General features: G+C 39.5%; 2 protein-coding genes across 4 annotated transcripts in view; one reads left to right on the top strand and one right to left on the bottom strand.

Moving 5' to 3' along the window:
• The window catches only part of ME1 (malic enzyme 1), a 198,006-nt gene extending 195,272 nt beyond the window's left edge, over window positions 1-2,734 (top strand). For all 3 annotated transcript variants that reach the window (XM_073789391.1, XM_019929370.3, XM_073789392.1), the window contains exon 14: window positions 1,069-2,734. In XM_073789391.1, coding sequence (XP_073645492.1) covers window positions 1,069-1,236 — 168 coding nt within the window. In that variant the 3' untranslated portion in view covers window positions 1,237-2,734. The remainder of the gene's footprint in view (window positions 1-1,068) is intronic.
• A 6,666-nt stretch (window positions 2,735-9,400) lies between these two features.
• Window positions 9,401-13,872, bottom strand: RWDD2A (RWD domain containing 2A). The gene is made up of 2 exons (XM_019929371.3): window positions 13,672-13,872; window positions 9,401-12,641 (listed from the first exon to the last, which is right to left on the bottom strand). The coding sequence occupies exons 1-2, from the start codon at window positions 13,870-13,872 to the stop codon at window positions 11,964-11,966; spliced, it is 879 nt and encodes a 292-aa protein (XP_019784930.1). The 3' UTR covers window positions 9,401-11,963.
• Between the last annotated feature and the right edge of the window lie 32 nt (window positions 13,873-13,904).

Raw genomic sequence — 13,904 nt, 5'->3', positions numbered from 1 at the left:
CAAGGCTGTTAAGACTGACTTATCTGAGAAATTCTGGTAGGATCACCCATGAGTAAATCTGTACTATTCACACTTTCCTTTCTTGCTGATACCGTAGTCTGTTACATGATTTATAATTGCATTTTCACTTTATATCTTCTTTGTGATTATGTGTTCTATTAAAATACACTTAATTTTTTGGAAACAGACAAGATATAAATTAGAACTTAATTTTTTGATACATAAAAAATTCTTTTTTTTTAATTGAGGTATAGTTGATTTACAGTGTTAATTTCTGCTGTATAGCAAAGTGATTCAGTTAAACATATATATACACACACACACACACAGACACACACACACACATTCTGTTTTGGGTTTTTTTTTGTGGTATGCGGGCCTCTCACTGTTGTGGCCTCTCCCGCTGCGGAGCACAGACTCCGGACGTGCAGGCTCAGCGGCCATGGCTCACGGGCCCAGCCGCTCCGCGGCATGTGGGATCTTCCCGGACCGGGGCACGAACCCATGTCCCCTGCATCGGCAGGCGGACTCTCAACCACTGCGCCACCAGGGAAGCCCCCACATTCTTTTTTTTTTTTTTTTTAATACTCTCTTCCATTTTTGTTTATCATAGGATCCTGAATGTAGTTCTCTGTGCTATACAGTACGACCTTGTTGTTTATCCATTCTATATATAAAATAGTTTGCATCTGCTAATCCCAGTCCGTCTCTCCCTGGCCCCTCATTCTCCCTTGGCAACCACAAGTCTGTTCTCTATGTCCATGATTCTGTTTCTGTTTTGTAGATAAGTTCATTTGTGTCGTGTTTTAGATTCCACATATAAGTGATATCATATGGTATTTGTCTTTCTCTTTCTGACTTACTTCACTTAGTATGATCATCTCTAGGTCCATCCACGTTGCTGAAAATGGCATTATTTTGTTCTTTTTTATAGTATTCCATTATATATATATGTACCACACCTTCTTTATCCATTCATCTGTTGCTGAAACAGATAAAAAACTTCTGACATGTGCTCATCATCATCTCTATCCATTAAAATAATTAATATTCTTTTCTTATTTCTAGATTGTGAAAGATGCATACCAAGAAAAGACAGCCACAGTTTATCCTGAACCCCAAAACAAGGAAGCATTTGTCTACTCTCAGATGTATAGCACTGATTATGAGCAGATTCTACCCGATTGTTATTCCTGGCCTGAAGAGGCCCAGAAAATACAGACCAAACTTGACTAGTAGCTTAATAGCTGATATTTCTAACTCCATTGATGAGATCTTGAAGTCTTTCATAATTTTCAAAGATTGGAATCTTTTATAATGATTCATAATACACTAGAGTTAGATAATTTTACTTTAACAATCTAAAAATTTGTGGACGAATATTAATATACTTTAGGGTAAACATCTCACTAGACAATTTTGCTTCATTTACTTTATGGTTATTTATGGTTTCTATCTTAATTATTTTGCCCAAGTTCTGTTCAAAAGCTATTGTAACTACTACTGAGAAACCCATCATTTTTATATAGGGAGCTAAGGGGAAGACTAAAATTAGTAATAAATTGATATCAGTATTAAAACCCATAATGCATTTGTTGTTCATTTTATTAAAAATCTACTTTGTAAAAAAAAGATCGAAATGAATTTTAGGCATAGACGAACTTTTGCTAAAAACAGAAACACTTACTCTGTTGCCTGGAGAAAAACAACTCCTTAGATATTTTTATTCCAATCCTAGATTATAGCTGTTCTTTTTGTTCAGCTGAATTCTAACATTTCTAAGAAAGACCACTGCTGTTTACAATGCCTTGTGCAGCCTTAGATTTTAATGTTCTTTCGACATTGTTCCATCTCCTCATCGCCTTGGTCCTCAATCAGAAATCCCTTCGTAAAAGCACTTTTCTTCCCCCCTGACCAAGTGCCCTATCTCAGCTCCACACCATTGCTGCTGGGCCTTTGTGGACCATGGCCCTATCCTGAGGTTGGTGCCTTCAGCCAAGCACAGCCTGAGAAGTGGGCAGAGCTGAGAAGAGTGGGTGAGCTCCTTGAGAAAGGGCTGCCTGTGGAGTTGACGTCTTCAGACAAACATCCCCAGAGTCAAGGCAAGCTGAGTTCCCAACTGAGTGACCTGGCCTAAACTCCCCTTGATAAGCTCAGGTAATTAAGAGTTCATTGTGTTGCAGCAAACTCACTTTCCTCTGGGTTTGAAGAAAGTTTTGTAACCACTTCCCCAATATCAGAAATTATCTTTACATCAGATATTAAAATATTCTAATTACTATCAGTAGTTACAGCCCAGAAATGAACGTTAATTTCAGGTTTTACTTTTGAAGTTAATAACTGAACCAATGGAAACAACTGTAAATTCTTAAGCTCAGGTGCCAGTAACGTTTACTATTTATTTGTAGAATTATATGGAGACTTTTTTGTTTTTGAAGTAATTCTTTTAAAGAGTGTAAGAAGATGTTCTAGGTAAACTATAGTAGTACGTGATTTCATTAAAAGTTGAAGGTTACACAAGTTGTTTTAGGTGTCAGTAGGAGAGGTAGGGGTATTTCTGAAGGTAACGTTTAGTCAAGAGTTTCCTCAATATAGTTATTTTGAAAAGATCCGGAATGCCTATTTCTCGTCTAGTTTCCGTGTTGTCTTGTAGCTCTAACTAAATGTATTTACTTATGCAAAGATTTATTAAAGCATAGAAACAGTGAATGAATAAAATTATAAAATAATCGTCTTTTTTTCTTAAAATACTGTTACACTTAAAAATGACAATGCTGGGTCTTGGCAGTCATATGATAGGGAATTTGGAATTTTAAAAATATTTCAGTAGCTAATTTCACTATGAAATTCATTCATTTAATATATGTGTAGTCATATTTGCTGTATACTGTTATGAATGAGCTACTTCCTTGTCCTCAGAGAAAGGTAATGAAACAAACATTGGATGATTACTTAACCAGGTACCAGGTAGTCTATATACCTTATCCTATTTAATGTAGTCCCCACAATTCCCTTAGGAAGTCGATAGTTTAAGTAATGTGCCAAGTCCACAGAGCTCATAAGTGAAGGAGGAGGGCTCTAAATCCATGTTTGCCTTTCTCAATAGTCTGTTCTCTATTCACTAGAGTACAGTTAGAACAGCACTGTCGAATAGAAAAAAACAAAGTGAGTCACATGAGTAATTCCTGTCCTGTGGCCTCATAAAAAGAAGAAACAGGTGGAATTCATTTTAATATATTTTATTTAAACCAACATATCCAGAATATTATAAAAAGTATTGAGATACTTTTACATCATTTTGTTCATACTAAGCCTCCAGCTTTTTCACATTTACATCAAAGATATTTGCATATACATCAAAGTCATGAGAACATATAGAACAATGGAATAGCACAGCTCACAGACAGACCCCCTGAATATATTAGTTACAGAGTTAGCACAAAATTCAACACATAAAGAATAGAGTGTTCAGTAACAGGATTGGGACAGCTACCTACCTCATGGACCTACCACCTCATCCTATATAAAAAGGAAGACTTTAGATGGATTAAAGACCTAAATATGAATGGTAAAAATGTAAAGCTAATAAAAATTAATGTAGCAAAATATCTTTGGGACCCCCAAAACACAAACATGAAGTAGAAACTGGATGTGTTGCATTATCTAAGGATAGGAAGGTTTTGGCTGATAAGTGGGTGCTGCCGTATAACAGTATAAAGTGAGGAAATCCAGAACTGTGGAATAGGTTGGTTGCTTCTACAGAGATGGATTCATAAAGAAAGAGATAGTTTAAGTTCAAAGGCTTACATTCTCAGCTCAAGGCACCATATAAACACTAGAAAAAATGCCTCTGTTTTTGCTAAAAGAGTCTCTTCTCCCTTACTCGCTATAAGGCTGAAATAACAGAAACCCAAGGTCATACTTCATCCTGCTGGTTGCCACATTTTAACAGGAGTTGTATTCACAGCCTCACCAGGACTCTCATGTGAAAGTGAAGAGTATTGACCAGGAAACAGGAGGATGTTGATTTGAAATGGGGATCTATGGGTAGGGAGATTTGGAGGACTTGTGATTCCCTAAACTAGTCTTGAGTTCTGACAGTCCTGTGTCCCAGGAAACCCCTCATCCCCAGGCAAACCAGCACAGTTGGCAAGTCCTTCCTTGCTCATCAAAACGGGAGCTCTTCCTGCCTAAAGAGGCCGTTACTGCCTTAGGTGAAGATCCGGTAATGACCTCACTCCATCTCCTCCCAGATGCCATCTCATGATCTCTGTAGGCATCATATCAGAGACCAGCATGGAGAGGAGCTGTGGTGGGTACAATTAAGAGGGCAAACCCAGGAGGAGAAGACTCCCACCAAAACAAGTCTAGACTTTGCTCATTTACATTGGCAACATCTGAGGAAAACATATGGAATTCTGAAAATGTTGTACCGAGGATGGAAAAGTGTAATTTGGGATTGGGCAGACTTGACTGATGGGGGCGCACTTGCCACAGATCCTGCATCTAATGTGCTGCCTTGAGCAGCTGAAAATGATTCTGCTTGTTGGTTCAATTAGTTGACTGAAATGTAGACTTGATAATGACACACATTAAATGAAATTGAGAATGCAAACATTCCTTGAGATAACATAAAGGTATTCAAAGATTTACAAAGTTGGGAATATGGGAGTGGTGTTGTCATGTGCAATCTGACCACCCTAACCCTAATGATCTCCTAAGTCTCCCAAGAGGAACTGTTGCTGAACCTCCTTTCAGCAAGACCTTGAGAAATAGATTGGTGAAGGGATTAGTAGCATCAATGAAAAGCATTTTTTAAATTGAGGTGTAATTAACATATAACACTATATTAGTTTCAGGTGTACAAGGTAATAATGTTTGTATATACTGCAAAATGATCACCACAGTAAATCACCATACCTAGTTACAAAAGTTTTTTTTCTTGTGATAAGAAATTTTAAGATATACTCTCTTAGCATCTTTCAAATGTGCAGTACAGTGTTATTAACTATAGTCACTATGCTGTACGTTATATTCCCATGACTTATTTTATAACTGAAAATTCATACCTTTTGACCCCCTTCACCCATTTTGTCCACCCCTCCATCCCCCACCTCTGGCAACAACCAATCTATTCTCTGTATCTATGAGCTTGTTTGTGTTTTGTTTTGTTTTAGATTCCATATATAAGTGAGATCATATGGTATTTATCTTTCTCTATCTGACTTATTTCACTTAGCATAATGCCCCTGAGGTCCATTCATGTTGTTGGAAATGGTAAGCTTTTATTCTCTTTTATAGCTTGTGTGTGTGTGTGTGTTTTCTTTATCCACTCATCTGCCAGTGGACACTTAACGTTGTTTACATGTCTTGGGTATAGTACATATTGCTGCAGTAGGGCTGTATATATCTTTTCAAATTGGTTTTTATTTTCTTCACATACCCAGAAGTGGGATTGCTGGATCATTTGTTGGTTCTCTTTTTAATATTTTAGGAACCTCCGTACTGTTTCCATAGTGGTTGCACCAGTTTGCATTCCCACTAGCAGTGCACAAAGTTCCCTTTTCTCCACATCCTCACCAACATTTGTTATTTCTTGTATTTCTGATTATAGACATTCTAACATGTGTTATGGTTTTGATTTGCATTTCCCTGGTGATTAGTGATGTTGAGCGTCTTTTCATATACATATTAGCCTCTGTATGTCTTTTTTGGAAAAATGTGTATTCAAATGCTCTGCATTTTAAAATCAGATTTTTTTTGCTAATGAGTTGATGAGTTCTTCATATATTTTGGATATTAATTAGCCCCTTATCAGATATGTGATTTGCAAATATTTTCTTCCATTCAGTAGGTTGCCTTTTCATTTGTTGATGGTTTTCTTTGCTGTGCAGGAGCTTTTTAGTTTGTTGTAGTCCCACTTTTTTATTTTTACTTTTGTTGCCTCTACTTTTGGTGTCAAACCCAAAAAATCATCACCAGAATTGATGTCAAAGAGCGTACCACCAGTTTTCTTCTAGTTTCATGGTTTCAGGTCTTTCATTCAAATCTTTAATCCATTTTAAGTTCATTTTTGTGTATGATGTAAGATAGTGGTCTAGTTTCTTGTGCATGCGACTGTCCAGTTTTCCTAACACCATTTACTGAGGAAACTGTCCTTTTGCCATTGTATATTCTTGGCTCCTTTGTCATAAATTAAACGATATATATGTGTGGATTTATTTCTGGGCTCGCTTGTTCTGTTCCACTGATTTATGTGTCTGGTTTTATTCCAATACCATTTTGATTGCTGTAGCTGTGTAGTATAGTTTGAAATCAGGAAGTGTGATGCCTCCAGCTTTGTTCTTAAGATTGCTTTGGTTATTCAGGGTCTTTTTTTGTGCTGTACAAATTTTAGGATTGTTTGTTCTATATCTATGAAAAATGACATTGTAATTTTGATAGGGATTGCACTGAATCTGTAGATTGCTTTGAGTGGTATGAACATTTTAACAATGTTAATTTTTCTAATGAGCATATAATGTCTTTCCATTTATTTGAGTCTTCCGTTTCTTTCATCAGTGTCTTATATTGTTTTCAGTGTACAGTTCTTTCACCTCTTTGGTTAAATTTATTCCTAGGTATTTTGCTCTTTTTGATACAATTGCAAATGGGATTATTTTTCTTGATTTCTCTTTCTGATAGTTCATTATTAATTAGTGTATAGAAATACAACAGAATTTGTATATTGATTTTGTACCCTGCCACTTTACTGAATTTGTTCTAACAGAATTTTTTGTGGAGTCTTTAGGGTTTTCTGTATATAATATCATGTCATCTGTAAATAGAGACAGTTTTACTTCTTACTTTCCATTTTGGATCCTTTTTCTTTCTTTTTCTTGCCTAATTGCTCTGGCTAGGACTTCCAATACTTTGTTAACAAAAATAACAAGAGTGGGCATCCTTGTTGCTGATCTTAGAGGAAAAGCTTTCAGGTTTTCCCCATTGAATATAATGTTAGCTCTGGGCTTGTCATGTATGCCTTTATTAAGTTGAGGTATGTTTTCTTGATACCCTCTTTGTTGAGAGTTTTTTTTATAAATGGATATTGAATTTTGTCAAGTGATTTTTCTGCATCTATTGAAGTGATATGATTTTTATCCTTCATTTGGTAATATGGGTGTATCACATTGATTGATTTTCTGATGTTGAACCATCCTTGCATCCCTGGAATAAATCCCACTTGATCATGGTGTATTATCCTTTTAATGTATTATTGAATTTGGTTTGCTAATATTTTGTGGAGGACATGAAAAGCATTTTAATGACACTTCTCTATAAGCTGGGAAATGCTGTAGTTAAAAATGGGCTTCTTATTTCAATAGAGACATCAGAATCTTGGGGCTACTAGAGGCTTAAAAAGCAGCACTTTGCAGTAATTAACAACTGGAGACAAGGTGGAAACAGTTATCATAATAGGGATCAGGTCCAGTGTAATCAGAATAGTTTGGCCTACAGAAATCTTTGGTGGGGGCCAGTAAATCACAGGGTCCCAGAGCTTGAAATGATGCTGAAAAATTGAACTAGGACCTCACAGGTCTTGATCAAGAAAAATAGATGCCGGTGTATACAACTGATACAGCCACAGCAATGCATATCAGCTGAATGTCAGTTTGGCTTAGGACCAAAATGTGGACAACCCGTGTAAGTCCTACTTGATATGTATAACAGTAACAGTGGAAAAGCCTGACCAGAGCCACCAAGACAGAGTATCAAGGCCCTCACCAGACTGCCATGCACAGATATAAATGAAAGATCCCTAAGGTGAAGAACTCTGTAATATCATAAATATGTTTCCCAAATTTCCTTTGAGGCTCCACTTACTAGGGTAACAGTGCATTACAGAAGGGAAACCACTAGGCATTTGGGAAATCATCTGGCAACAGTCTGAACAAATACAAACTTCTGAAACCATTGTGATCTACTGGATGAAGTGTATGCTACAGGAATGGATCCATTGTCCGGTTACCTTCCCAGTGAAGAGTTAGAATTGATTTCTTCATTGTCTATGGCAGCATCCCCACATTGGATCCACGATACATAGAAAAAGAGTTATTCTGGCAAGGAGTACCAAATGGTTTGCCAAGGTAAGTCCCACCATCAAAAGCTTTAAAAGAAGCAGGGGTATGATTTTTATCACATCTGGACTTAAATGCTCTTTGGCGTGTGCAAGAGAGAGATAGGGCTCGAAGAGTGACGGCATTAGGTTCATTCATTTAATCAGATGCTGATTCTAACTGTAGGTGTTGTCAGACAAGTTCTCTTTCTTGGAGCAAATCAGTAGGTAGCTATTAATTTGGCCAGTGCTTTTTTTTTTTTTTTTCTTTATTCAAGTAAGGAGAGGGCACCTGTAGTGTCAGTTTATCAATAAGCAACATCAAAGATTGTCTTCTCGGGCTTCCCTGGTGGCGCAGTGGTTGAGAGTCCGCCTGCCGATGCAGGGGACACGGGTTCGTGCCCCGGTCCGGGAAGATCCCACATGCTGCGGAGCGGCTGGGCCCGTGAGCCATGGCCGCTGAGCCTGCGCGTCCAGAGCCTGTGCTCCGCAACGGGAGAGGCCACGACAGTGAGAGGCCCGCGTGCCGCAAAAAAAAAAAAAAAAAAAAGATTGGCTTCTCTTAATGTTCCATTAACTCTCTGAGTGCCAGAATGTAATTCTTGATCCCAGACTTCGATCATCTCACCATTGTACAGGGCATCATGCTGGTCTAACACATTGATGATGATACGTGCTAATAAGACCTGGAGCACAGGTGTCACGAGCTTCTCTGGATACCTGGTAAGATACATCGTGCTGAGAGGTAGAAGATAAATCCTGGGAAAACACAAGATCATGCCACCTCAGCCAACTTTGTGGTGGTCTAGTCTTTGGTGTATGTTGGAATATCCTGTCCATAGTGAAGAAAAAATTGTGTGCTCTATTCCACCTACAACTAAGGAGGAGCCTGTGTTTGGCGGGCCTCTTTGAATTTTATGTGCGATGCTCAAGCCCATTTATGGGTTGATCCAAATGCTTCTAGATTTAACTGGGCTCAGAAGAAAAGTTTCTCCGGCCAATCCAGGTTGCAGTGAAAGTGGGTGTACCATGTGGACCCTTTGAGGGAGATCCAATGGGCTTAGAGTTGTGAGGCAAATCAGGATTCTGTATAAAACCAGGATTTTTGAGCAAACCGTACCCTCTTCAGAAAATACCTGTTCTTTCAACTTACTACTGGGCTGCTTGAGGTAAAAGCAAGTGAAAGAAAATTGTCCTGTTCAAGAGGGTTCTGTGAAGACCTCAGATAGGCTCCCTCCAAGCCTTCTCAAGTTCTCAGAAGGATGGCATGTAAGCAGACATACATAGAAACTCACAGGCAACATATTTCTGATTTCATATAGGGATGTTTTTGAAGTCCTTATGTTATGGTGCATCAGCTCATCCAGCCCACTCTTCAATCCATTATGCGAGTATCCTCAGCCCTTAGCCTAACATAATAGACCAACAAGGAATGAAAAGCAGAGAACATATTTGAAGAAATACTGATTTAATTAAGTTAAAAAAAAAAGACACTAGCATTTATAATGAGCATCGTTTCCAAATAACCATTTAAAAATATAATGTATACGTCATCAGGGTTCTTGAATTACAAGCAATAGAGACTGATTCTGACTTTGAAGGAAAAAAGGGGGCAGATGTTAGGTAGCTCAAAGGAGGTTTTGGCCAACTGAGCATTCCGTAGGCCAGAAAGGAGGGTGGTATTAGGGATTCAAGCAGCAAGAGCTCAAAACCATCTCCCCCTCTCCCAGAGAAGGGGCATTTCACCAGGGTAAGTGGGGGGGGTGTGTGTGTGTGTGTGTTTGGGGAAGGTAGGGGAGGTGCCTGCTCCTATCAGGCTAGGCAGACAACACCAGAAGTGTATCTACTATACATACAAGCCGAGCTTTGAATTATCATTACGTGTATATATATTTTTTCTATGAAACCTACATTTCTATTAGTGCTTCTGATAGGAAAAAGCATTGGTGCATGCTCCTATTGGACCTGTCAAAGTAGGTTCTGAAAAATTATCATCAGAAAGAGCTCCAGAAGCAGTAAAGCATTCATAAACCAGAATTTATTCCCTTCACTTGAATTATGTAAATAATTTTTGTTCCATGTTCTTTAAACTTCTCTCTCTGTGGCTACTTTTGCTCATTTAATCATAGAAAACCCTCTCGGAGTGGCTTAGGCTCATATTAGGTGGATGGCATCTATTCCTGTCTCAGTTCAAAGGGAAAAAAGTTAACAGGGTTACATCTGTTTAGGGCCTGAAAACTTGAGAATGCTAATTATACTTCTTATGGCCTTGGGGAGATTATATGGGAAATTGAACTCTATACTATGTTGTTTTCAGTCCTGGCAAAGATTGAGAAATGAGTCTTTGGCAACGTCAGCCCTATTTCTTCCCTTGGTATTTAGGGAAAGTGAGGCCCCAGCTTGAGCCCCAGGCACATGCAAAGCCAGGATTAAAACGTGACTAGGCAAGGTGGAAAAGCAGGCAAGGCAGGCCCACCGCAAGAGCCTTGGTTTGAGGGTCTGAGTTGCGCCGTGACAGGAGACTCATTCTGATGAGCTAAGAAGAGCGCAGGGAAGGACAGAGTGGACCCCGTTCCCAGGCCTCACGGTTAGGAGAGTCAGCTTAGTGCAGGGTCTGCTGTTTGTCACGTCCTGGCCCTGCCCGGACATGTGTCTGCATCCTAGACACAGACTAAAACCAGACACCGGAATGGACGGTTTCATCAAAGATTCTGTAAGTGCCACCAGCACACGCAGGAATTTTGGCATCTAACGTCATCATGAGATGGGGAGTGAAGCATCCCCTCCATGTGGCTAAATTTCAGCACCCAGCTTTGGTGTTCTGAGGAGACCAGGACGTCGGTGGGGTGCTCCCCGGGAGAGGACAGTAGTAGCTAAAGAGAGAGTGGGAAACCAGAGAAAGCTGCAGAGAGGCAGCTCACGACCTTATGTCCTCCCTTACTGCAGGTAAGACTCCCAGAAATTCCTGGAGAGGGGTAGATGCTTTGTAATAAAAAGGTTTGGCAAGAGCTACTTAAATAGGAGCTATTATCATTAAACTCATTTTGAAGCAGGCAGGTGAAGCTTGTGGAGCTTGAAAGTTTCAGAAGAGATGGCAGTGACATCAGCAAAATGTAGAGCCTGACTTTTGTCCTCTAGGAAGGTGATGGTACAGGGACATCCACAGTGGTCCTCTCCCAAACTCCTTGCCCCACAGAGCGATGCAAACTGGCACAGGGACGAAGACCCATGCGCACTACTGGTGGGGCTGCGTGGACAAGAAACCACATCTTGTTCTGTGGAGAAGAACCCAACTAAGGATATTGGTACATGATCCTTAGTATTGTCAATCAACTGATGTAACAACACGGCGTGGTGTCACCACCATTACAGTCAGGATTTGGCTTTATGAAAAGAAAAAACCCCAAACGGAGTTTAAGTTAAAGTGAGAAACGTGGTAAACACATGCTCTCTCTTTGTTCTGATTTTAAACTTGACTTAGAAAAATGTGGGGTGTCACCTGCATGCTAGCAACACGAAAAGGAGAAATGTTATTCATATTTATGAGTTCGGAGCTGCAATTTGACTACTGCCATTAAACTGGGCTTTGGACTCCTTTTTAATCAAATTAGCTTCACCGGTTTAACTGACAGACAGGTTTTTATTAATTTACCATTAAATAGCTTTCAGTTAACACAAGAACATAGAGGTAACATCACAATTGCACTGTTATAAAGTTAAAAGCCTTCTGTGTTTCATTTCCAGGGAAAAATGCTGGAGCTAGATTCCCCACAGATGATGCTTAACAGCCACTGGTCCTTTTATTTTGGTCTTACTAACAGAAATACTAACTTAGCAAGATTACAAGCATAGGTCTCTTAATAGCTTCCTAGGAGTCAGAACTTTTGCTTTCAATACCAAATAATATCTGGAAAACATGCTCACTTTTGTGTTTTTTGAGAAATTCTAAGAACTGGCCCAGATTCATGTGATAGTCATTCCTTAAGCCATAGTCACCATGGGCCTCAAGAAGTAATTCTTCAAAAGAATGGAAAAGGCGCAGGTCCTCCCCATTTCCTTCGGTTTCGATACTCTCGGCATGCTTACAGGAAATGTGTTTCCAGTTGGGATACCTAATTGTGTGCCAGAATTCCTCACAGTGCTCTTTGAAGCCTTCCACACAGATTATCCCCGGCTTTCCCGTCATGCAAAATCCTGTCACATCTAACCTTTTCCCGATATCCAGAATCTTTTTTCGTAGGTCCTGCTGATATATATGGTGACTGTAGATCCACATTCGGAGGAATGTGTTCTTCACTGGCTTTGCTTGTGCAGATGGTTCATACACGAGCTTCCTGTTCAGGAAGTAGGAGGCACTGTTGTCCTGCAACCACTGGATGGCTGCACACACACACAGCTCACCTGGATCAAAAGTCCCTATGTAAGAAGTGAGACCTTTGTTGAGAAGGAGCTGCTGTTGTCTGTCAAGTTCGGATGACCGTCCAAATAGCTGCAGTGCTGCGTAGGGGTAGCTGTGAGGCATGGTTACTTGCAAGTCAATTTTCACCTTAAAATGAAAATCAAATAGATTTAAGTACCGTAAACTCACATAAGCTAGTTTATCCATGGCCACTGCACGATGCTGATAAATGTCATAGTTACTGCTACTGTTACGTGTCAGCTATGTGCCAGTCACTGCACAATTTTACATACATAAATTCCTTCCATGTATGCATTCATTCATTCCCATATTCATCCGACACCTACCATGTGTCAGGTACCCTATACTGAAATAAAGAAGTGAAGAAGCTAGACACTAGTTCTGCCCTTCATGGACAGAAGCCGAGAGCCCAGTGAAGGAGACAGACGTTAAACAAATAATTATACACAGCAAGTATTTCATTGCAAAGGTGAGAAGCATTGCCATAGAAAAGTACAGGGATCCACTGAAAGGTGGAACCAGAGGGATTGCATCCAGTCTGGGGAGCCAGGGAATTCCTCTGAGGGAATGACGCCCAGAGGCTGACTAGGAAGTAGCTAGCACAGCGGTTCTCAAATGCCTGGTCCACTTGTTACTTGGGCTCTGCTAAAGTTGCTGGAGATAATGGATCAGAAGGTGAAGGTAAATTCATTTTCAGAATTTAGATTTTCTATCTGTATTTGCTTTCAGTGTCATGGTGCCATCAAAGAAACATTCACTCCTTAAAAGCCAGTTTTGCTAAAGACAATATTTAGGTTTGTGAAGATCGTAACATATGTACAAGATAGTCCATACTACAATAGCAACATTGGTAAAAATGGATGAGTGAATAGAATAAAAATGGCAGTAGAAGACTGCAAGATGTGTTTAATAAAAACACTAGGCATATTTATTAAAAAAAACACTAGGCATATTGGTATAAAAGGTGTGCATATGTATGTAAAATTCAAGATCTTTATTGAAAACAACTTACAGGTCATCCCATATTTTGCTGGAATATCCCATATATGCATCTGGAATATTCTCTATTTACTTCCTGGACAGGAAGCTCAGGTTCCAAGTGTTTCCAATATAAACTGGGCACCTGGAAACAATTAAAACCACTCAGGGCACCTACCTTGGGCTCCTCGATCTGGAGTGTAATCACAAATTCGATTTTTGGTGGCAGTGCCTCCCTTGTGCCTTCCAAATATCTCTTTATATTCGTCAGGGCATTGACATCTTCAAGTTTTACTTCTCCTTGGTTAGGAAACATAGAAAACAGCATTTCCATCTCCAGCAGCTGAAGTTGAAGGCATTCGTTCATTGAAGCGGACATGCTGACTTGAAATCAACCTGTCAGGAAAACCG

This window comes from Tursiops truncatus, chromosome 12 (genome assembly GCF_011762595.2).
Source record: "Tursiops truncatus isolate mTurTru1 chromosome 12, mTurTru1.mat.Y, whole genome shotgun sequence".
Lineage (NCBI taxonomy): Eukaryota > Metazoa > Chordata > Mammalia > Artiodactyla > Delphinidae > Tursiops > Tursiops truncatus.
This window is presented reverse-complemented; position numbering and strand designations above follow the sequence as displayed.